The 25,000-nt window shown below is 42.0% G+C and overlaps 1 protein-coding gene across 1 annotated transcript in view; it reads left to right on the forward strand.

Moving 5' to 3' along the window:
* Positions 1–3,728: 3,728 nt before the first annotated feature.
* The window catches only part of LOC109918434 (ras-related protein Rab-34-like), a 25,794-nt gene continuing 4,522 nt past the window's right edge, over positions 3,729–25,000 (forward strand). The window contains exons 1-7 of the mRNA XM_048612360.1: positions 3,729–3,853; positions 8,977–9,042; positions 9,237–9,338; positions 14,085–14,149; positions 18,278–18,329; positions 22,249–22,330; positions 23,617–23,707. Of these exons, the coding sequence (XP_048468317.1) occupies positions 3,729–3,853; positions 8,977–9,042; positions 9,237–9,338; positions 14,085–14,149; positions 18,278–18,329; positions 22,249–22,330; positions 23,617–23,707 (583 nt within the window). The remainder of the gene's footprint in view (positions 3,854–8,976; positions 9,043–9,236; positions 9,339–14,084; positions 14,150–18,277; positions 18,330–22,248; positions 22,331–23,616; positions 23,708–25,000) is intronic.

Here is a 25,000-nt window from a genome sequence, read left to right on the forward strand (position 1 = left end):
CAATCCACGAATGTAGTAGAGGCTGTTGCTAGGAACTACAAGTGAATCCCAAGGAGAAGATCATGGAAGCAGGAAGTAGAGATGAGTAGGAGCTTTTGATTAGGGAGGAATCGGGGACCTCAATGAAGGAGAGAAGATGCTGGGATGTCGGGTTCAAAACACCATTATTTGAGGGAGAGGGTTACAGGGGAAGGGGAGGTGAAGAGAAGGGTGTGGAGTACCAAATTATAGTGAGGGGGGATACACCCTTTTCTTTCTGTCTCTTGCCCTGGGTTGGAATGCCACTCTAAACTGTGCAAATCCGTCTGATGTAATTTACAATGGTCCCGCAGCAGCTGGAGATACTGCTATCAGCATCGTCGTTATTAGGTAAATGCTGTGTAGAATTTTTTTTTAAATTTAATTTGCTGCCAGGTATTCATCTGAGGAGATCAAAAGATAAAAAGCCGTGTATCCAAATGGTTGCACAGAGTCAGCCACAGTTTCCCATTAGTATGTTTTGAACAGATTCAAACATGCAGTCTAGACCTCCCAAATAAGCATTGTTTTAGCCTCATCAGTCCTCGCATCTTTTTTTTTTTTAATCCATTGGCAAGGTTTTTGAATTTGGGCCAAAAATCAATAGCTTTTGGCAATTAGTAATGGATGAGTTGGGTCGGAGGTGGTTTGAAGGTAATGACACTACATGAGTTGTTCTTTCAGTTATGGACAGAGACTATATATAGCTTTATTCGCTGGGCCTTGTGTTGGTGAACTTGTGAGCGAATCACAGCGTAAAGTTTTCTTTTTCTGAAAGAGGAAGTTTTTATTCTGTATCTCGCGAAGCACTTTCTAACAAAAATCTTGGCTGTTTTCCACACCTTCTGACAGATGCATTTCCAAGTGAGTGAGACGCGAAACACAGCAGCAAAGTTGAATAAAAAGAGATCTGACTGATGACGGAAATCACACTGTTCTCCTCGAGATAATTGGGTTACAATTTGGTTTCCATCAGCAGTGGCTTTTACCTTCTAACCTAAATGATCACGTGTCTATTGCAGTGAGCTAACTGAAGAGGAATGTAGCAATGTTGGAGGTCCTGGCAACAGCCTGTGACATCTGAGAAGCACGGAATGTATGGACAGGCCTTTTATTATGTGGTACTTGCATTGTACCAGTTTTATAAAGCTTAGGTGTATGGCTCAGCAAGACTTAAATTAGATCTGATGGCGAGAGGCCAGTAACTCTTCAGAACATCTCAACATTGGTGACAGTAGCTGCCAGTGTACAGTATTTTGAGGCTGAGATTTCTGAATCCTTCCAAAAACTAGCAGAAATGTGGGGGAAGGGACAGAAATGAGACCAAGAACTGGTTAATTTAGAATCCACTGTGTGCTGGGAGTTTCTACCAAACTGTAGCAAGAATGCATGGAAGGGGCATGGACTCCCCACAATCTTGGTCGAGGTTTCAGTTGGCACATCTTTGGAGGGTGGGACAGCCATTGGGAAGCAGCTACATAGCCTGATTTCTGAGCCAAGCTTTACAGAAGAACAAAGCTGATATTCAGTTTGTCTGCTTTTGGTTACGTAACAGTATGAAACACTGCAGGGAACCAATTCATGACATAAGATAGTGTGTGTCCATGAATCTGTAATCAGTTTAGGGCTTTTTCCTCCTGTAAATCAAAGAGGGAGGGAAAATTCCTGTGTATTTGTGCCTTAAATAGGGTTCAAGACTATATGTAGAATAAAGCTTATTGTGCCTTCCCAAAGCCAGAACAAATTGTAAAGATAAACTCAATTCAAGGTGAACAGTAAATACAAAACAATGAAACGGAAGTAAAAATGCTATCTGATTGAAATATGTGATAAAGAAAACCTTTTGCATAGAAAATCCTTGCCAGAGTCTTGCTATTTCAGTGGGTTTTTTTTAATCCCACAGGGGCAGAGGGCCATTGACATATCCTTTATTCACTCTCCCAACTCCTACCAGTCTCTCTCTCTCTGAAATGTTCCGGAATCTTTTGCTCCCTTAAAACCACTGCAGAAGCAAGGCTGGTAACAAACTTGCAGCATCTTGTCAGAGACAATTGTTTTGTTAGAATAAACCAACACAAGCAGCTGTTTTATAATCAGTTTCTAAAAGGGAATTGAGATACCGTGATGAAATAGAATCTAATGGCCAGTCGCCCTGCTTGCATGTTTATATGTGTCTGCACACCAATGATGGGGGAACAGGTGCTAACATTCTAATAATAATTCAGGAATTTACACATTGAAGTGTCGAGTTTGATTAAACTGAGAAAAGTTGAGCAGCGGTCTACTGACTGTATATGGAGAGTATCATTCACATGGTGAGAGCACTTCAGGAGTCCAGCCCACATGTAACCATTAGCTAACATAAATCACCCCTGATCTGGCCCCCTGTGCCCTGCTACTGCTCCTACTATGCTGTTGATGGCTAGATGATTAGCCACTACTTACTGCTGGAAATTTCACCAGCATGAGAATTCTCCTGTAAAACTATGTAACAGATAGAAATACTTTCATTTGTAGTAATACTCAAATAGGATTAGTGCAAAGTGGAAAAGGGTAGATAGCAATGAAGGGAAGAGGGAAGTAGAGATAGAGAAAAGCAAAGCGATGTGCAATTGGGTGAGAAAGAAGACAATGACAGAGAGAGGCAAGGAAGAGTGTGAGCAATAAAGGAAAGAGGGAAGGGAGAGAGAAGATAGTGAAGGACTGAGGATGGGAGAATGAAGTTGGCAAGAGGGAAGAGGAGAAAGGGAGCCATGAAGGAGTGAATGAAAGGGAGGGAGAGGGAAAAGAAGATAGGATAATGAGATAGCAAGAAAGCAAAAGAGATAATGAAGAGCACGAGATGGAGGAGAAATGGACAGATGAAAATGACCGGCAATAAAAAGAGGGAGGGGAGAGATGGCAAATAAGGAGAAAATGAAGTGAAGAGATTACCTCTCTTCAAGAGTTGATTCCAAAGAGATGATAACAGCAATGCTTCATAAACATCTGTGACCTTTCTCCTACTGTATACCCTTTCATGGTAGTTTGTCTGGCTACTTGGGTTGTAAAATCTGCAGGAAGTTTAGGGGTTGAATTTTCTGTTTAATGTGCCTGAGAAATGCTTAGTTGCCAGGGGAACTATAAACATACAAGGAATAACTATAAGCATACAATGAAGCATACAAGATTCTGAGGAAACCTAACAAGGATAAATGTTGAGAGGGTATTTCTGTTAGTAGGGGAATCTCAAATCAGGGGACACTCATTAAGAATAGATGCAAAGGAATTTTTTGCAGACGGCCATAAACGTTTGGAATTCTCCACCCCAGAGAGTAGTGAAGTTATGAACCAAGTTCAAGTCTAAACTACAAAACATGCCTGCACCAGGACAAGCCCCCACCAGCCAATCAGTTGACTCTTGATTGTCAGCAAAGTGATGGAAAGTGTCATCGGCAGTGCTATCAAGCAGCACTTACTCAGTAATACCCTGCTCATTGACTTTCAGGTTGGGTTCTGCCAGGGTCACTCAGCTACTGACCTTATTACAGTCTTGATCCAAATGTGGACATAAAAGCTGAACTGCAGAGGTGAGATGAAAGTGACTGCCCTTGACATCAAGGTAACATTTGACTGAGTGTGCCATCAAGGAGCCTTAGCGAAACCAGGAGCCAATGGGAATTGGGGAGAAAATTTCCCACAAATTGGAGTTAGACCTAGCACAAAGAAAGATGGTTTGTGGTTGTCGGAAGTCAATCATTTCTGTCCTGAACATCACTGTAGGAGTTCCTCAGAGTACTGTCCCAGTCCAAACCGTCTTCAGCTGCTTCATCAATGACCTTTTCTTCATCATGAGGTCAGAGTAGGGCTATTCACAGATGATTGCACACGTCAGATACCAAAGAAGTCTCTGACCACAGGCAACAAGAGCTGAAAAGCATTCAGGCTTTCATGCCTTGCAAGTGGCAATCAATAACCATCTCTAAGAAGGGAAAATTCATCTATCTTTCCTTGATGTTCAATGACATCACCATCATGGAATATCACGCTATCAACATCTTGGGGACTTACCATTGATTAGAAATTGCATTAGATGAGTCAAATAAATACTGTGGCTGTAACAGGAGGTCAGAAGTTGGGAATTCTGCACTGAGTAACTTACCTCCTGACACAAAGCCTGTCTACCATCTACAAAGCACAAGCCAGGTGTGTGATGAAATACTCTTCATCTGCCAAGATGACTTCAACTCTAACAACACTCAAGAAGGTTAACACCTTCCAGGACACAGTAGCCTTTTTGATTGGCACCACATTGACCACCTTCAACATTCACTGTCTCCACCACTAGTGTACAGTGGCAGCATTGTGTACCGTCTGTAGTTTGCATTACAGCAACTCAGCAAGGCTGCTTTGACAGTACCTTCCAAGCCTATGACTTCACCACCTGGAAGGACAAAAGGAGCAGATGCATTTGAACATAACTACCTGCAAGTTCTCTGCCTCTCTATCTCTAAATACTGTTCCTTTGACCAAGCTTTGGATTAATTGCCTCAAACTTTGTTCTACAGATCAGTGGCTAATTTAGCTTTATAAGCCTCCTTTGAAGTACCTTTGGATTATGTATTACATTCAAGGTACAGTAGAAATGTAAGTCGCTGTTAGAATATAACACAAATCTCTTTTCACATATATAGGACAAATCTCAATTAGTTAACACTGTGTGAGCTGTATCAATTAATACATGCTTGCGTTAGCCTGCTAGTCACAACACATTTACTCAACAGTGTTTGAATTTCAGAGAAGGTTTACAATCTATATGTTAATCACATCATTATGGATAAAATTACAGTTAGTTATTATTAATTAGGAAATGAAAATTATGTTATTATTTCACAAAACCCAAAAATAGTGTGCTATATGCAAGAAGGTTTTATCAAATTTATACTTGTGGAAAAATGAGTTTGAATTTTATAGACTGTGTCTATTTGCTTAATATTAAGGATCTTCCATTATGCTGTCGAAGTTTGAATAATGCTTGGTTGCTAAGATAGCTCTGTGCTCGCACATTATTATTGATGGCAAACTGTAATGTGCTACATTAGGTGTAGCTAGGTAACTAGCCATATTAATGTAAGCTTGGGAGCTGCTGACTCATTGAGCAAAGGCTAAAACTGAAGGGGCAAAATCATGTTGCTTTTCAAAAATAAACAGAAGTAATGGATTTATGTTAAGGACCCTACTGTTGTTGTTGGTTGCTTTTATTATAAAATATACTTTATTCATAAAAAACACCTTTGTGTATATATACATAGTCGCAAACACAGTTCTGTTCTGTACAGTAGCATATCAAGGAAACAATCCTAGGAGTTTGACTCTATCCAAAAAATCAAAGACCTCTCTTACAAATACAACACTATATTTACATACATTGGGGCACCAGGACCCCCATTTCCTTCTGCAGAAAGACCTTAGAAGTGGTCTTTCCTCACTGTGCCTTGGCAGCAGCTGCCCACGCTCTAGTGCATCCCTCAGCACGATCCCTGGATCTTGGAATGTGCCAGTCTGCAACACTCAGTCAAGGTCAACTCCTTGATCTGGAAGACCAACAAGTTTCAGGAAGACCAAAGAGCATCTTTCACCGAGTTGATAGTCCTCCAGGCGCAGTCAATGTTTGCCTCGGTGTGCATCCAGGGGAACAGACCGTAGAACACAGAGTCCTGCGTCCTGGAGCTGCTCAGGACGTACCTAGTCAAAAACCACTGCACCTTTCTTTCTGACCTGTGAGTCTCACACTACTAATTATACACTGAAAGCAAGCATGCTGAGTATTGCTGAGGCCAACAGAAATATACATTTGGGTTACAACTGGTTGTCTGAGACCAGTTTATAAGATTCCTGTGCAGCTACCACAGATCTCACGCGATAGAAAGATCACTTTAGGCTTCGAATCAGAAAGCAATGAAATGAGGATGCCTGTGGTCACTCTGTCTCATGCAAATTAATTTACGTAGTTTTTACCTGTTCAGCCTTTCTAGTCTGAAAAGACGGTTTCACAGCAAACTTTCATGATTTGTCAAAAGTATTGAAAGAAGAAGATCCTCGTGATGATACCATGGCAGTTACTATATCCAGTATTTATTTTCAGTTGTCAAGGAAATTGTCTGAAGTCTTTACCCTTTTCTGCATTTCCCCTCTTGCTTAGAAAAACATTCTTTCTGACCAGTTTGAATAACCCTGTGTGAGTGAATCATCAGGCAGTGCTTATTATTCATGGACTCCCGCTCTTGTCAACACACATGGAGCCAGCATTAAATGCTTCCAGATCAAATCCAAAACCTTCCAGATGCCTAGCAAAACTCCTTCAATTTGTGTCAGTTCCAGAAAAGCACTGTTTATCACAGCAGTGTGAATTTTTCTATTTCCCAAACCATCTATTCCTATGACCCCTCCAGATGAGGTAATTTAACACAGTGGAATTTGGTATCAAACCGTATTTTTGTTGAGCTGTTTGTGGCTAGTTTCTAACAATGATTCACCGCATATTTATGCAATTTGCAATAGGTGTTGAGAGCTGTTTGCTCCTCTATGGAAAATTCTAGCAAACTGGTCAAAGATACCTGAAATTGCAGAGACAGACAATCAAATGCTTTTAGTTTTGTTTTGTTTTTAGTTTACATTTATTTTACCAGGTCCAAGATACTTTGTGTGACTTTTTATTAATTAGAATACAGGTAGTTCTCCTTTAACACGATAGTTGTGTTCTTACATGACCTCGTGCTATAGAAAATCGCATTATAGCGAAATCACTGTATAGAAAATTGCTATACCTGTACAGCAGAAAGTTTGCATTATCCGAACAGTGTCCACTACTCATCAGTCACATTACAGCCAATTTGCATTAACAAAACACGTGTTATAGCAGAAATGCCTGTACTGATGCACTAACACAGGAACTGCAGGCTGTTGTGAATAAATAAAAGCATTGGGTGTTATGATTTATATAGTCAGGTCATGAAAGATACAGATGGACACTAGTCTTTATACATTTTGATAAGTTTTTATTTACAGAGATGCTCCTTCCATATCATGTGCCTGTGATCCAACAGCACAGTTTTCAGTCTGATCTGATATGGATGAGCACAGGTATTTTCATAATCAACTTGTTCAGAGATGTTACTGTATACACTACAGCAAGTGGGACTTGTACCCAGGCCTCCTGCCCAGAGGTAGGGTGTCTGAGCACAGGCAAACTCCTAGTAAATGCCCACCACCTGAATACAATTAAGCACTCAATAATAAGCAGTTATTTCATGGGGCCTTCTTATGGCGCAGTGGTAGGGTCCCAACCAATGGACCAGGAGGCCGAGGTTTAGTACCACCTGCTCTAAGGGTATGCAATAACACCTCTTAACATGTTTGTTAGAAAAATTGAAGCAATTAGTTGAAGGGTTTTTGTGGTGCTGTTGTAGTATCCCTGCCGTTGAGCTGGGAGGCCTGGGTTCAAATTCCACCTGCTCCAAAGGTGTGTAATAACATCTCTGAACAGGTTGATTCGGAAAATGTCATAAAGCAGACTTAGGGCACTGCATTGGTGCAGCGGTAGTGTCCCTGATGCTGGGCTAATAATTTCCTGGTTGAAGTCCCACCTGCTCCAGAGGTGTGTAAAAATATGTCTGAACAGGTTGATTAAAAAATAAATAAGCAATTATTTGTAGAGGCTCTTGGTAATACGGTCTGGAATTAAAAACTAATGTTGACCATTGTTAATTATTGCGCAGTCTGACATCTTGGTTTTTGTTACACGTGACAGTAATGTGGTTGACCCTTAACAATTAAGAATGGGTTATCCCATGAACAAATGAAACAGAAATAAACAATTTTTTGTAAGGACGCCGTCTCTGAGCCATGAGGACTGGATACAACACCTAATTGGTCCAGAGGTGAATCATAAGATGTCTGAGCAAGTTGATTAGAAAATATCTAAACAATTTACTTTGGGTTGGGGGTAAGATCTTTCCCAACTTTTAGTGAATGAATACAGTATTGGTGATGATTGAAGTATAAATCTTGGCAAAAGGAAGTAGACATTTATTCCGCCTCGGGAGCCTACAGCCTGATGGCCTAAACATGGGATTCGCCAGTTTTAAAATCTCCCCAACCCCGGCCTCATCCCATGTCCAACCCTCCCTCTCATCCCCGCCTCCTTGACCTGACACAACCTGTCCATCTTCTCTCCCACCTATCCGTCCCACCCATCCCACTGTTAAATCCCCACCACTCCCTACGTACACTCACCTATCACCATCCCCCCTACCTTCCCCAGCCCCACCCCTCCTCTCTCTCTATATATTTATTTCCCAGCTCGCTTCCCCCTCCCTATTTCTGAAGGAGGGCCCCGACCCGAAACGTCAACTTTCCTGCTCCTCTGATGCTGCCTGGCCTGCTGTGTTCCTCCAGCTCCACACGATGGATTACTGCGATAGAAAGTCATCAATGACAAAACTTTGAATGTTTTCAAGAAGGAGTTAGATACAGTTTTTAGGGGTGAAGCGATCAAAGTATGGGGAGAAAGTGGGATGATGGTGAGTTGGATGAACTGCCCTAGCCTTATTGAATGGTAGACCAGGCATGAAGGACTGAATGGCCACTCTTGCTCCTATTTTTTATGTTTCTATGGGTCAGACCAGTGGACAGCAAAATCAGATTGAAATCTTTTGTCTGATTAATGAATCTGTTGTTGTGAAATATTTGCGCTTGCTAATTTTGTGGGGAGATTAACTCTTTACTTGAAATGGATCAGACTTAACTAGCAGACAAGGAAATATCTTATGAATGTGGTGAACAGTTTATTTCAAATATTAGCAGCCTTCCAAAAAGAGCGAGGGGAAATATTATATTTGGCAAATATGAAATAAATGAAAAAGTGTCCTTTTCCATCATTTTTAAGAGATATGTAAAATCAATCCATTTTAATTTTAGGTTGAAGATTTCCAAGATTATTGTAGTTGGAGACTTGTCAGTTGGAAAAACATGCTTAATCAATCGGTAAGTACAACCTAAAATGGACTTAAGCCTAGTTACATAAAATGAAATGTTACTAACAATAACAAAAGAGTCTTGTCTGAGAGAGAGAGAGAGAGAGAGAGAGAGACCCTGCTGCATTTTTCAGCTTTTATAAACAGTTGCTGTATGAGATCACATATGTTTCATAAACCTCTGTATCTCGATTTGCCATTCAGATTCTGCAAGGACACATTTGACAAGAATTACAAAGCTACTATCGGGGTGGATTTTGAGATGGAGCGGTTTGAAGTATTGGGAGTTCCCTTCAGTTTGCAACTGTAGGTATGAGGCTGGAGAAGCCAATTGCCAACATTGAGCTGCATCTGATTTGATTGCTGGAAAGTATTTGAATTGGTCTCACAATTTGTGGATTTTGTAATATTTACAAATATAATTGTTATGCTTGGAGAGCAGAGGTAGAATGGTGAAATAAGGGAGATTGTGGCAAATGAAACTTAATGCAGAGCAGCGTTAAGTACTGAGCTTTTGTTGAAAGAATGAGGAGGGGTAATAAAAACAAAATGGTCTATTTTAAAGGGGATGTTAGACATAGGCACAGGGGAGTGAACTTAGACAAACCTTTGAAGGAGGCGGGAAAAATTGATAAGACATTAGGAGGCATACGGAATTGTTGGCTTTATGAACAGAAGTATTGTACAAGAGCAAAGAAGCTACATAGAATCTTTAGAAGTTACTGATTAGACCTTAGTTGGAGCCCTGTATCCAAATCTGGGCAACATACTTTAGGAAGAATATCAGTGAACTGAAGAGGATGCAGAGTAGATTTTCGGAGATGAAGCTGTGATAGCTAGAGCGGAGCATGTCAAGAGGACATTTAATAGAAGTGTCCAAGGTTCTGATGGGCTTTGGTAGAGTATATGGGGAGAAGCTATTTCTGCTGGGGGAGAAGAGTCAGTAACCAGATTTAAGGTAAGTACCGAAAGAACCAACGGGGAGATTGGGAAGCAATTTTTCACGCAGCTGAAAGTTATAAGCTTTAACACACTCCTCGAAAGGATGGTGGAAGGGGATCCAATAGCAACTTTCAGACAGCGATTCAGTAAACACTTGAAAAGGAAATCCTTGCAGGCATCGGGGGAAGGAGCAACAGAATGAGGCTAATTGGTTAGCTCTTCCAAAGAGTAGGCCCTGGGCTGAATGGCCTTTTTTAGTAATTTAGGGCATGGAGTTTATGCTTTTCAGCAGGTCGAGGATGGAGGAATGAGAAAGTGAATGGTCTGTGTGATCTCGCCATTCAGTTAGGCCAATCGGCCGATGAATGGCTGATGTCTGTTGCTCAGCAGGGAGGTAACCAGTTATAGATGTGAGAAGGGGATTCCCACATGCAATCTGGAGCCTACGTTAGGAGGTCATACAGTGGAGGGATTGTATGGTGATCAGGAAAGCGATCATGGCTACCCATTTAAAAGTCTTCCCCTCCGTTGTTTCAATCTCTTTTCTTGTTTCTTACGGCAGGCTGAAAAGAGCTAATGAATGAAGTCCAAAAACACAGATGTTGGTACCTTCGCCAGCAGAGAGCCTGCTGTTAAATTCAAAGGTGGTGCCAGTGACAGGGTCTTCTTCTCTCTCCTTGTGTTGCCTTGCCATTGCTGCTGTAAACTACTTCCAATTCTATTCCCATCACAAAGCCTAGAAATACAACAGGCAATGAAATACTGAAGATATTTTCACATGGCTGCCTCTTTAGTCAGCTCAGCAGCTTTATTTATCTTCCATAGTATCTGTGAGTGACACAGTGATGTTTTATTGCCAAACCAGTGCCATCAGGTGAAGTTTGACATCATTTTACCCTGAATTATAATGGTAAAGTCCAGGCCCAGGAAACATGCGTTCCTTTTTGCAGCACCTTGAATGCTCCATTAGTGCATCCTCGAACTAGATGGATTCAGCTGCTGTGTCTCAGATGCTTCTGCAGGTTATACCAATTGGAGTGCGGTGATATGCAAATGCACTCCATGTCCAGACAGAAGGCATTGACAGCAAGCAATGAGTTGAGGGGAAGGTTGCAGATCACACTGTATCCAGCCTCTCTTCAGAAAGGCAGGGGAGGTAAAATGATTTGTTTATTTGTCATGCTATATTTCCACCTCAGTCTGGCAGGAGCAAACAGTGATTATGTTGAAGGTTCAATAGATCAGTAAAGAGAGTAATCAGCATAGGCCTTTGGATTATAATTGCTTGTCTAAATATTACCACAACACCACGTAAACGCACTTGGACCTGCTGTCGTTCTGTGGGCTGAGCTGTGTTCTGACAAAGGGTCACTGGACTAAAACATTAACTCTGCTTTCTTTCCACAAACGTTACCAGACCTATTGAGTTTTTCCAGCACGTTCTGCTTTTTTTTGTTTCTGATTTCCAGCATCTGCACTTCTTCGGTTTTTTTTTTGTTTAGGTGGTCTGAATTCCTAATACTGATTGGTACGCAGTGACCCAAGGCAGTATTCATGAATCTATATTGGTAGCACTTAGTGATCCTGATTGAGATTGCAATCAATAGAAGGTTACTCTAATATTCAGCAACTAGCCTTCAGTAATCCCTGAGTGGTAGTCAATGATCTCTGATCGACCTCTAATTGATATTCAGTGATGTCTGGGTGGTATTTGGTAATGATGGATCAGTTCTCAGTAATTAGCCTCTAACAACCCTGCTGGAAGTGCCCAGGAAGTCAGGATTGGGTGCATTGGTGATGCACTTGAGATTGGCATTCTGCCTGAACTACAGATGTGTAAACGCCACTTGAGTGATGGACTGGGGAGTGCTAGTGTCTTTTCTGTATAGAACAGAACTTTAGCAAAAGCAAAAGAAAGCTTTTATCTGAAGTTGTGGAGTAAATGAGTTTGTCTAAATTGTAATATTGCATGAGAATGTTCCTAGAGTTTCAAGACCTGATATTAAATAAGTCTTGTCCAATCCTACAGTACAAGTTGGGGCAAGAATTGGCAATGTTTCTGGAATCGTGTTTTTTTTTTTTTATAGCTTTGTGTTCAGGTCTGGGTTTTAACAGTCTAGGTTCCTGCCATTTCAACTGGTCATGGGGTGGAGTCATACCAGACGGAGGGGTGAATTTGGAGGGAGGTGTGAGAAGCTGCACTTTAGGCTTGCAGTGAATGGACTCTGACTTCTGATTCCAAAAATAGCAGCCGATCCCTGCCCAATAGCCATCTCCAAATAAAAATGAAAGTAAAGCTGCCATAGTCCTACTGGACAATAGGGCTGCTCTCTCATTAGAGAGAGAGAGAGAGAGAGAGGCAACTAGTGGTGGTTTCACCTGAGGGTCTCCACACCTCAGGTGAGGGGAAGAGGTTGAGAAGGAGAATCCTTCGTGGTAACCTTAGCTAGTGCAGGAATTGAAGCTGTGCTGTTGGTGTCACCTTTGCATCAGCCAACTGAGCTAACCAAATCCCAGTCTACAATAATTATGTGCTGTTTAGAACAATCAAACAGAGTGCCAGGCAATCTTCTGAGCAGTGTTCTATAAGGCAGCCTCCATTTAAAAGGTTCAAATTCAGCGTATGAAGGAACTTCCCTGTCAATGCCTCTGTCTGGCCCTGTCTCTTAGTGGGAACTGTTGGCTTCCATTGGAATTACCTGCGCGATTTCCCACACTTCCGCCTGAGAAACGCAGCCACCAACCTCGATTGGATATCGACCACAGAGGCAGCCTCTTAATTGGCTATTTCTTACAGCAAATCTCCTGTCAGGGCACCTCAGATCCATGTGAGCCAGGCCCCAGAAAAGGTCCCATCTCCTGGAAATATTTGAACTCTGCCCCTGGTATTTGCTAGGTCCAATCTGTATAATGAAGCTGAGCTGTTATGAGGGTTTTGAGTATACTAACCCTATGAGGACATCAAGAATAACTAAAAAGAGACAGTCTCTGTTCACATGGGGGAAGGGAGATCATGTTATGGGTGGAAATTGAAAGAAAGCAGGACTCCTAGGAGGGGCGTGAAAGATGCGAGAAATTCTTGATATGGAAGAAAGCGAGAGATATTGTGTTAAGAGACTTTGTTCCTAGAAATAGAAGCATAATTTTAAGAAAATATTTATTCCCTCAAATCTGCTCCAGGGACCTGGGTCAGGTATGTAAATGGGACTGGATTTTATGGGATGCTGTGTTCCTTATCCTCCTGGTGCTGAGTGATTGAGGGAGTTGGGGAGGTTGCACTTCCAAGTCTGATGGTTGTCCCTCAGCAATGTCACCCTGGAAGTGGTGTTAATTACTTTCAGGCGACCCTTCCATCCCTTTTGTCAGGAGGAAGGCCCCGCCTTTGAGAGCTGCCAGGCAATCAATGGCCAATAGTTCTACCTTCCTGGCAGAGCCAGCCAGGAGCAGTGGCTACAACAGGGACTCAATATTACAATTTAGCAAGGGGGATGATTTTTGACAGGTACCTCCAATGAACCCAGAAGAGGTACCCTACCTATCACCTTGAACTTGTCTGACACCACCCTGTGTAGCTAAAACTGCTGGACTTCCCACATGGTCCGGCCTGCCTCCTGCTGCGGTTGAAATACTACTGACAGCAGCATGAAGACCTTAAGTGGCCATGAACTAGCGCAGTAGGCCCAAAATAATTTAATACAGGTTACGGGCATGTGGGTAGGTGGTGGGAAGGACAGCAGCTGGATATTGTATGCCCCACCCACATTCATATCTGCTGGCACATGTGTTTGTAAAATGGTGTCAGTCCCAGATACCTTCAGGAGATCATCCAGCATGCAGTAAAACCAAAGGGGAAGCTCTGGAGCACCATGTATGCTGCCACTCAGTAGGCCAAAGATATGCCCCTGGTAAAGAAAACTGTGGCACATTGTATGTCAGCATCACAATACTGAGTGCTGTGTACCTTCTCCTTTAGTTGTACGCACTGTACAATTGCTCTTTGTCTTGCTTTCATAAGATTTCTGAAGGTAAACTTGGATGCAGGTAAATTGTACATTATAAATTATAATAATGCTGAAATACATTCTAAATTCTGGACATGTTTTCTAATAGGTGGGACACGGCAGGACAAGAAAGATTCAAGTGTATCGCATCCACGTACTACAGAGGTGCACAAGGTATAAGTTTCATTTTTCAACAGTATAGTTTTTTCTAACTACGTTGTAACAAAAATGCTTTATCAGATTGGCTCAGTCATTGTCTCTCGGCCAAAACATTGTAGGTCCAAATTCTTTCTGCCCTCACCCCCCAACCTGTCAATGAGAGCATATAAACAGCAGTGAGGGAGTACTGTTTTGATGAACTACTGTCTTCTGATGAGACATTAGCTGTGACCTGAGCAAACAAAAAAGATCTAATAGCACAATTTGAAGTGGAACAGCAAGTTCTCCTGCTTACTATCTAATGTCACCACAGCAAACCATTAATTTCATTTGCTGCTTGTTTGATATTGCAGAAAAGCTTCAAATCTGCCTGTTTGATGCTAGTCGCTGCACTTGTAAATAATTCATTACGTGAAGCATCTTGAGACATTTCAACATGGCTAAAGGCTACATAAATGCAAAAATTTTTATTATTGTACATAATCTAACTTTGTTCTACGTTGAGCCATCTGAGGTAAGAGAATAGAGAATCTGCACATCTTGGAATTCCAGGCCTACCGAATGGAAAGCAATCCCTCTCCCACTTCACATTCTCATTGTTAGTCTTCTATTCCTATTCAAGGTGACGTGAAATACACCTCACAAATAATATATCCTCAAAACGTAGAGTTAGAGAGTCATACAGCATGGAAACAGACCCCTCAGTCCAACCAGTCCATGCCGAACATAATCCCAAACTAAACTAGTCCCACCTGCCTGCTCCTGGCCCATATCCCTCCAAATCTTTCCTCTTCATGTACTTACCTAAGTGTCTTTTAAATGTTGTAACTGTACCCACATCCACCACTTCGTCAGGAAGCTCATTCCACATGCAAACCACCCATTGTTTAAAAAATTTGCCCCTCATGTCTTTTAAATGTCTCCTCACACTTACAAATATGCACCCCAGTCTTGAAATCCCCCAACCTAGGGAAAAGACACCTATCATTAACCCTATCTATACCCCTCATGATTTTACAAATCTTTATAAGATCACCTCTGAACCTCCTACGCTCCAGTGAAAGAAGTTCCAGCCTATCCAGCCTTTCTTTATTACTCAAACCTTCCATACCTGGTAACATCTTGGTAAATCTCTTCTTAACCCTTTCCAGCTTAATAATATCTTCCCTATAACAGGACATCTTCTGGGCCATCTGTCAGCATGAAAGTTGTTATGTATAACAGGAATTTCGGAGCTCTGAAACATTCTTCCTGCAGGACTGAAGAGACACTAACCCCTCCACACGCCCATACCACTCTCGAGAGTAAGCACAGGCGAACCCAGAGCAGATTCACAAGCTAACATAGTCCACTATATTCATGTCTCACAGTCATAATGTGACTGGGCGACTCACAACCACAACACTGGCATTTATATCAGAGATGGTAGGAACTGCCGATGCTGGAGAATCTGAGATAACAAGGCTGACGTTTCTGAAGAAGGGTCCAGACCCGAAACGTCAGCATTCCTGCTCCTCTGATGCTGCTTGGCCTGCTGTGTTCATCCAGCTCTACACCTTGTTATCACTGGCATTTATATAGTGCCTTTACCATAGCAAAAAAAATTCGAGAGTGTTTCACTGGAGCGTTATCAAAGAAAATGTGACACCAAAACATCATGAGATATTAGGGCTGCTGACAGAAAATTGATCAAAGCAGGAGATTTTAAGGAATATCTTTAAAGATGAGGGGTATAAAGAGAGAATTCCTAAGCTTGGAGCCTGTCAACTAAAGATCTGGCCACCAATGGTAGAGCAATTTAAAACTGGGGGTGCAGAACTGGAGGAATGTATGCACTTTGGAAAATGGTGAGGGAAGAGGAGGTTACAGAGATAGGGAGAGATGAGGCCATGGAGGAATTTGAAAGCAAAGATGAGAATTTTAAAACTGGGGCATTGCTCAACTAGGAAACAGGAGAGTGAGCACTGAGGGAGATTGGGTTTCTTTCCAAGTACACTGAGTCCTTGATATTCTCTGATCCAATTGGACCAGTATCAACGGTCTTGAACCCTCCTCAAGAGTTATGCTGTCAATATGTCTGTTATCAGCAACACTGTTGTATCACAGTCTAAGAATCGTGCTAAACTTCCTGCATTAAAGTGCTTTGAGACATCTATTGGTCATGAACGTGCTGTAATATTGGTGCAAAGTGGGGTGCAGTACAATTGTACAGACTGAATTCTTAGTGAAAACAAAACATGCAGCACCATCCTGTGGTCAGGAACAGATTTACAGTCATGTGTCCAGTTACAAGCTCAACTCAAGTGATTGTGAAGCCAGAGGGACATTTTGGGGTGAGTTAGATGCCATGCACACCCCCACCCCCATCCCACATGCACACTGCGCTGCTGTATTTGAAGGTGAGAAGACTAGATGACCACCTTCTTGCCGAGCCCTGAAGGTAAAGCTTCAGCCAGCCTGCCTGTCCTTGGGCCTATTGAGGCCTGTGAGTTCCCAATTAAAGGCCATATCATTGTCTCTTTTCACCTCTGTCGCTATAATATGGTGTGCAGGGGAAAGTAAGCAGCAAGTGGTCAACTTTCTACCCCACTTCAGTGTACAAAATGTTAAAGAAGGGGTACCTCCATGGAGTGTCCCCTGGCACATTGGGTGCAAACACCCCCTCCCACACCTCTGCACCCCACCTCCTCCACTTTGCTCAGGCTCTTAATTCCTTCCTGGCCTAAAACCTCGAAGATCTTCCAGCAACTCCCTTGTAATCCTAGCAGCTACTGTTGAATTTTTGTTCTGCTCGGACTATTCGACCGTTGGCCAATCATTTGATCCTCAAGTCCTAAGTACCAATCTCCCTGTTAGTGCTGACCCTGTTGTGTCATTGCTGCAGTGTAGCCTTTTCTACCACTATGAGAGGTGGTGACCTTAACACTGTCTCCCCAGCACCCTGTAAAATCCATCCCACTACATCAGGGGATAGGTTGATGCTGCCTTTGTTGGTGGGACGAGGTTACAAAATCTCAGTTGATGTCTCTCCATTAAAGCAGTGAAGTGGTAGGTGGATTAAGCTAAAAACTTTTCCAGGTGTTGTTATCTGGGCTTAAGCTGGGACTGAAGTTGGACATTTTATATTTGTACGTGTATTCACTGGCAATAAAGCAGCATGCGGTTTCTCTGTCGTACATCACACCTCTTCCAGAGGGAAGGACAAGTGTCTGACACAATTTGAAGTTTCCCCGTTGTTTATTCTTAACTAGAATGTATCCTGCTGGGGCTCTCCAGTTACAAGAAAGAAACATCATCCTTGGAAGCCTGTATCTACTGGAAATACTAATTGGGAGTAAGATGGAAACCTGACAGATCTCCAGTTGGAAGAACTAGAGAATTGCGTCTGAAATAATTTTCTCTGCTGATGGTGGGGTTATCCACTTGAAGTATTGAAGAGTAAATCAGGAGCGGTGTACAATGGCAGGGCAATTCACTATGAACCTAATATCAGGAATGGTGTTATAATAGCAGGGCGATCCATGGTGGCACAGTGGCTGGGTGGACCTGGGTTCGAGTCCAACCTTGGGTGACTGTCTGTGTGAAGTTTGCACGTCCTCCCCACGTCTGCATGGGTTTTCTCCAGGTGCTCCTGTTTCTTCCCACAGTCCAACAACGTGCAGGTTATTGGAATGGCCATGCTAAATTGCCCCAGTTGTGTCCAGGTTTGTGCAGACTAAGTGGATTAGCTATAGTAAAAACCACATATGGGGTAAGGGAGGAGTGCGGTGGGTCTGGTTGGGATACTCTTTAGCGGGTCAGTGCAGACTCAGTGGGCCGAATGTAGGGATTTGATGATACTATGAACCTAATTCTCACCATACTGTGGAAGACTGATGACATCCATAAAAACGTTATCCTGGAATATTGTTTTAACAAGGGCCGACCATCATGACAGGTCAGTTTTGCTAATTAGTGAACGATGTGAGAAAGCCTTAAGCTTGGAACAGAAATTGAAACATTTGACAATTAGGAAGATTATTTTTTTCAGATCCCACCTGAGGCTTTAAATGATTTTCTTTGAGATTATTTGAACATTTTTTTGCTAACTATTCCATTTCCTGTAACATAAAAATAATAATCGAAATGCAATCTCTTTTTCAGCGATAATAATTGTATTTGATGTCAATGACGTAGCATCATTGGATCACGTAAAGTAAGTAACAAAATGAAGACTTTGCTTTATCCTTGAATTCACAGAGATGTCTTTGAATAATTCTTGCTTATGCTTTCAAAAATTTTCTTACCTTTTCCTTTCATACCTGGATTTGTGATGATCATGGCTTACTTAACTGTGCTAAGGAAGACATTCTTGATTTCCCAACCTCTACCAGACTATCAGGCTGATACAACGCACCAGAAGTTCAGGGGGAGGAAGAGAAATATTGACTGTAGTAGATGTCAACTCACTTCAAAAGTATCTACTTGGCTGTAAGGTCCTTTGGAACACCCTGGACTTGCACAGAACTCTTCATAATTGCAAGTTCTGTTTTTTTTTCAATTGAACAGGAGTTTCCCCTCAAAGAAAAGGGACAATAGTAAATATTAAAGCAGGGAAAAGAAGGAAAGAGGGAATAATTCATTCTTACGTCATTAATAATGGATTATTCACACAATAATCAAGTCCGCTCCTGCTCTCAACTTTGTTTCAAAGGTGACAGTTGCACCAAAGTTATTTGAGCTATCAGGGCTTTATTTTTATGCAGCTGATTACTAGATTTATCCATTGTTGGGCTCAAGAAAGCAAACAGGATGGCCCTGATTGGTGGTAGGTTAAACCAAGGGCAGATTGTGTCTCCCATTTCATACCTGCCACATAATTCTGCTGTGTATTTGTCCAGAGATAGTAAAAACTGCCAATGCTGAAGTCAGAGATAACACAGTGTGGAGCTGCAGGAACACAGCAGGCCAGGCAGCATCAGAGGAGCAGGAAAGCTGACGTTTCGGGTCATTGAAGAAGGGTCCCAACCCGAAACACCAGATTTCCTGTATATGTGTCCATGTGCTTTTGAAACGTGCAGAATGGCTGTATTTGCAAACCTGGTCTTCTTCAACCCAGAAACAAAAACAGAAGTTGCTGGAAAAGCTCAACAGGTCTGGCAGCATCTGTGAACAGAAATCAGAGTTAACGTTTTAGGTCTGGTGACCCTTCCTTAGAACTGATAGTAGCTCAGAAAATGTTGGTTTATATGCAGAAAATACAGTGGTAGGAGGGTGTAAGGAGTAAAGGATAGGTGGGGTTAGAGCCCAAAGAGAGAGAAGAACAGTTGGACAAACAAAGGAGTAGATAACAATCTGGCTGGGAGACTGAATAGCTCTTAATGGAGACTAATAGTGACTAACAATAAGTAGTGTGTAATGGCAGACTTTGTGATAACAAGGCCTGGTGTGTGGGTTTGGGGGCATGGGGATGGGAGGACTACAGGGTCCCCAAGTGGAAAATGAGGTATTGTTCTTCCAGCTTGCGCTGAATTTCACTGGAACACTGCAGCAAGCTTGAGACAGAAATGTTGGCCAGGGAGCAGGGTGGTGTGTTAAAGTGGCAGGCAACACGTAGCTCAGGGTCTTTTCTGCGAGCAGAACGTAGATGTTCTGCGAAGCAGTCACCCAGTCTAGGCTTCATTTCCCCAGTGTAGAGGAGACCACATTGTGAGCAGCGAACGTATTAGACTAGATTGTGTGAAGTACATGTAAGGTGCTGCTTCACCTGGAAGGTATGTTTGGGCTCTTGGATACTGGGGAGGGAGGAGGTAAATGGGCAGGTGTTATGCCGTCAGCTGTTGCGGTGAAAGGGGCCGTGGGGCTGTGGGAGAGTGTTAGGAGTGAAGGAAGAGTAGACCATGTTGTCCCGGAGGGAACGGTCCCTGGGGAAGGCTGACAAGGGAGGGGAGGGAAAACGTGTTTGGTGGTAGCATCTCGCTAGAGGTGGCAGAAATGACGTCTGATGATCTTCTGGATGTGGTTGCTGGTGGGATGGTAGGTAAGGACGAGGGGAAGCCTATCACTGCTGCAGGAGGGAAGAGAAGGGGTGAAGGCAGAAGTGCAGGAGATGGGTTGGGCCTGGTTGAGAGCCCTGTCGACAACGGTGCTGGGGAATCCTCAGTTGAGGAACAGGATGGACATTTTGGAGGCTCCTTTCTTCGAATTGGCCTCATCTGAACATATGCAACAGAGATGGAGGAACTGAGAGAATGGGATGGAGTCTTTACAGGAAGCAGGGTATGAGGACATATAATCCAGCAAGCTGTGGGAGTCAGTGGGTTTATAGTGGATATTAAGTGGCCAGTCTATCCCCAGAAATGGAAACAGGGTTGTCGAGGAAGGGAAGGAAGGAGTCAGAGTTAGATCAGTGAAAGTGAAGGCAGGATGGAAATTGGAAGCAAAATTGATGAACTTTTCCAATTCTGATGAGAGAGGGAAGCAGCACCGATGATATCATCGATATATCGGAGAAAGAGTTGTGGGTGGGGGCCGGAACCAGTACTTTTTGTTGCTCTTTCATGAGGTGTGTGATTTGGTGGCTACTTGAAAATATGTTTTCCATCCCTAATGCCCATGAGAAGGTGGTGGTGAACCAGCTCCTTAAACTGTTTCAGTTCCATCTGGTGCGGGATTTATTCTGGCAGCGAGGAAGGGGTGGCAATATAGTTCCAAATCAGACGTGTTGCTTGGAGAGAAACTTGCAGAGGATGGTGTTCTCATGGTATCTCCAACTCTGTGCCTTGTCCTTCTTGATGGGTAGAGCTCACAGGTTTGTAAGGTGAATTGGTGAAAGGCTACAATGCTTCTTGTGCATTCAGCTCACTAAATAGCAATTAAATCTTGCCTTGATTTAAACAAGTACTCAGCTTCTTTTAACATTGTGAAAGAGGGCATTAAAAATGCAGATGGGAACAGAAAGCACTGAGAGCTATGCTACACTCCGTCATTTTGTTCATTCAGGCTTGGGATGGGGCATTACTGGCAAGGTCAGAATTTATTGTGCATTTCTAATTATCCTTGAGTTGAGTGGCTTTCTGGGCCATTTTAGAGAGCATGTAACAGTCTGCTACAGTGCTTCTGGAGTCACATGTAGGCTGACCAGGTAAACACAACAGATTTCCTCCCCAAAGGGCATTAGTGAACTTAGACATCAGTGGATTTTTGCAATGACTCAGTAATTTCATAATCATTATTAATAATATTTAATCCAGACTTTTTTATCAATTGAATTTAAATTTCTCCAGCAGCCTTGTTGGGATTTAAATTCAAATCTCTCAATTACTAATCAAGTAACATTACTGCTATGCTGCTGACCCCACCTCTGCTGCCTGGCAGGCAGTTCTGGTTGAGGTGGGTACACTCACCCATTTTTGGACGTAAACATGTGTCAGATAAGTGCATTCAGCAAAGTATATCTGGAACTTATACAGGGCCTGTCTAAAAGACAGATGTCCAGTGGGTGGGAGTGCAATTTTTATTTTGTGTTAAACCTGTGCAAATGCAAGTAAAGCATAACCATGCCTAAGTGGAAGAGGGGACTGTAGGGTTTAGCGACATGCATCTCCACCTGCAACTTTCAATACTGACGCTAAACTCCAGCTCCTATACTTAAGTGACTCCAAGGCAAGAGGGTTGTCTGTAATCTGGTGTGCGTCTCCATGAGTGATATACATCCCCTGGAGATGCACCCTAAACAACAATTGTACAGGTTGATGTTTGGATTTCAAATCCCTAGTTTTGAACCTTACATTTTTGGAGTAGCACTATTTGACCATGCGGCAATAGACCTTTAATTGTTACATTCAGCGTCACATCTGACACATGTTTTCGTTTCACCATCATTCTCTGCTCCTTGACATTTGTTCTTGAAAGGTGTAGGATATTTAAATAGTTTTTTGGTAGAATTTTGTTTAACAGAAAAACACATGGAAATAAGTAGTATAACATGATAACTAAAGATTTTAGTATATCAAATTAGCTTTTAGAATAAAAGGTCAAAATTAGTGATGTAGTGTGCTTATTTGTAGATCTATCTGTTGCCATTCTTATCTTTTTAATCATTTTAATAATTGTTTTGGTGCTTTTTTTTTCAGACAATGGTTGAGAGATGCCCTTAAGGAAAATGACCCCACCTCTGTCCTGTTGTTTTTAGTTGGGACAAAGAAAGACCTTAGCGTAAGTAGAAAATATCTCCAGTTAGCTATTTATTTAAATAGAGAGATAATTAGTTTTATTTCCTGTGTTCCAAACATTAAAGTTTGAAAGTTAGGATTTTGTATGTCCTTAGAACACAGGAACAGAAGTCTTTCAGCTCCTTCCAAAGAAAGTGAAGGATGCAAATACAGTTACAACATTTAAAAGCCATTTGGATAAGTACATGAATAAGAAATGTTTGGAGGGATTATGGGCTAAGTGTGAGCAGGTGAGACTAATTTAGTTTAAGATTATGGTTGGCATGGACTGGTTAGATCGAAGAATCTGTTTCTGTGCTGTATGACTCTAAGACTCTGTGACTCCTCTTCTGTCAATCATTTTGAACATGTCTGCTCTGTACCTCCACTTCATTTAAAAACCTATCAGCCATTTTCCTTGATACCGTAACAGAACAACTAACTACAAGTTAAAGGAAAATACTGCGGATTCTGGAAACCTGAAACAGAAAGATCAGAAAAATCTCAGCAAGTCTGGCAACAATTGTGGAGAAAGAAACAAGAGTTAATGTTTTCAGTTGAACTGCATCTGCTTTGGAGCCGAAGAAATTTCTGAAGCAGTCATATTCAACTCGAAACATTGACCCTGTTTCTCTGCCCACCTCTGCTGAACTGCTGCGTTTTCCAGTACTTTCTGTGTTTATTTGAAATATCAATCAATTTCAGTCATCAAACTATCAATTAACATAGAATCACAATGTTAAGGGAAGAGAATTTTACATTTCCACTGCTCTTTTATGTGGCTCTATTATCTTCTTTTGTGTAAAAACAAAGATTCTTCTCATTTTGGATGTGCAGTAATCTTCACTACCTCACATTTACACACACACACACACACACACACACACACACACACACACACACACACACACACACACACACACACACACACACACACAAACGTGTGCGCGTGAACACTCCATGGCCAGTCATCTGAAGGTGGGAAGCATTCCTCTAGTTCTCTAGGGCGCGGTAGCTTTATGAATTTGTCAGTTGTACAGACGGCTAGGCATAGGTATCCCAGCCAATTGAATGGGAAGTTGGAAAGGGATATGCTAATCAAAGCCAATGCTTAGAAGTGTCCAAATCTCCTGATTGGTCTGACCATTCAATGTGCTGTATTCCACCCTGAAAGATAAAACTGACCCCCTTCAATGCTAAGTCTACTCGCCTGAAGATCCTGAAGTAATGAATTTAAGACACGTTTTGCTCAAACTGCTTAAACAATATTTCACTCCTTGTTCTTTACAGTCAGCTGCCCAGTATAATTTGATAGAGAAAGATGCCATCAAAATTGCCAAGGAAATAAAAGCTGAATATTGGGCAGTGTCCTCTCTAACAGGTGAGTATAAAGCGAATTTAGGTTAGCTTCATTTTGAGAAAAGCCAAAGCCCCGTTATATACAATTTTAGATATTGTTAATCTGAAGTATTAATTCATTTCTGAGTGAAGTGATTGTATGGCTCAACAGTGGACTATTCCCTGTTTTCAGACATGCTGGGATCATTTTAATTCCTGTCATATTATAAGCAGGTGATATCAACATAAGTTACAATCACCCTCAGTGACTCTGTTAGCCGCTCAAGACTGCAACCTTATTTTCACATTGTTTAAAAATGCGATTGTTGCCATTCTAAGACTGACCAAATCTGTTGCATTGACTAGATGTTTTGTACGGGGGACTACAGATGATGAAATTGAGACCATTCTAACATTTCAATGTTATAGGGTTAATATTGCAACATGAAATGAGAACAAGTGAAGACAAAATTATGGGCAAATCATTCCAAATATCTTGTACGCGCACTTGGCAGGAGTGCTGGTGTGTGCACGTACACTTCTGTGCAACATTTGTGTTTCGGACGAAAATGTCTTTTGTCTAGAAATAATACATATTAGTGACAAATTTGAACCGCCATGGTCTTTTGCAGTGTTTTAGCCCGAGTGTCTCACTTCTCTTAGTATTTTATGTTTCCTCCTTTCTCCTCCTGCATCATCTGTGACTAGACCTTCATTATCCCTGCACTTGGGATATTCATCCGTCTTCTCACTGAACCTCTCCTAGGCTCTAATTGCCATCTCAGAACCTCTAGCTTTGAATAGTATTGTGTTATTTGTCCTGACTTTCCATTCAGTATACAAATCCCACCTCCACTAACTCCCCATCACACCCCCCACCCTCATTCACCACATGCCCTTACATGATGTTGGGTGTTTTCTTATGGTTAACGTGTTTGCTGAGAATTTTCTGAATTGATCTTCCCCCAGTTGGCCATTGAAACTTCAGTGGAAAATGTGGATGAACCATTTAAATAAGCTTTCCATCGGTTACAGCATTCTGTCGGGAAAATCTACTGAGGAATTTCCTTATGATTATGTGCACTCTTATTGGAAAGGCTAAACCCAAGTTACTAGCTGAACAACTCCAGCAGATGGTGCTCGTGAACCAGTTTTCAACACTACGTAACTCTATTCAGATGCCAAAATTCCAATACACTTAATGTCTAAAATAGATCATACCAAAAACCTGAAAGGAAGCAGATTATTTTATTCGAACTTATGCTATTAGCCCGCCAAAACTGAATGAGTTAAGCGTTCTGACGAAGGGTCACCGGACCCAAAACGTTAACTCTGT

The sequence above is a fragment of the Rhincodon typus genome, chromosome 26 (genome assembly GCF_021869965.1).
Source record: "Rhincodon typus isolate 14 chromosome 26, sRhiTyp1.1, whole genome shotgun sequence".
In the NCBI taxonomy this organism is placed as follows: Eukaryota; Metazoa; Chordata; class Chondrichthyes; order Orectolobiformes; family Rhincodontidae; genus Rhincodon; species Rhincodon typus.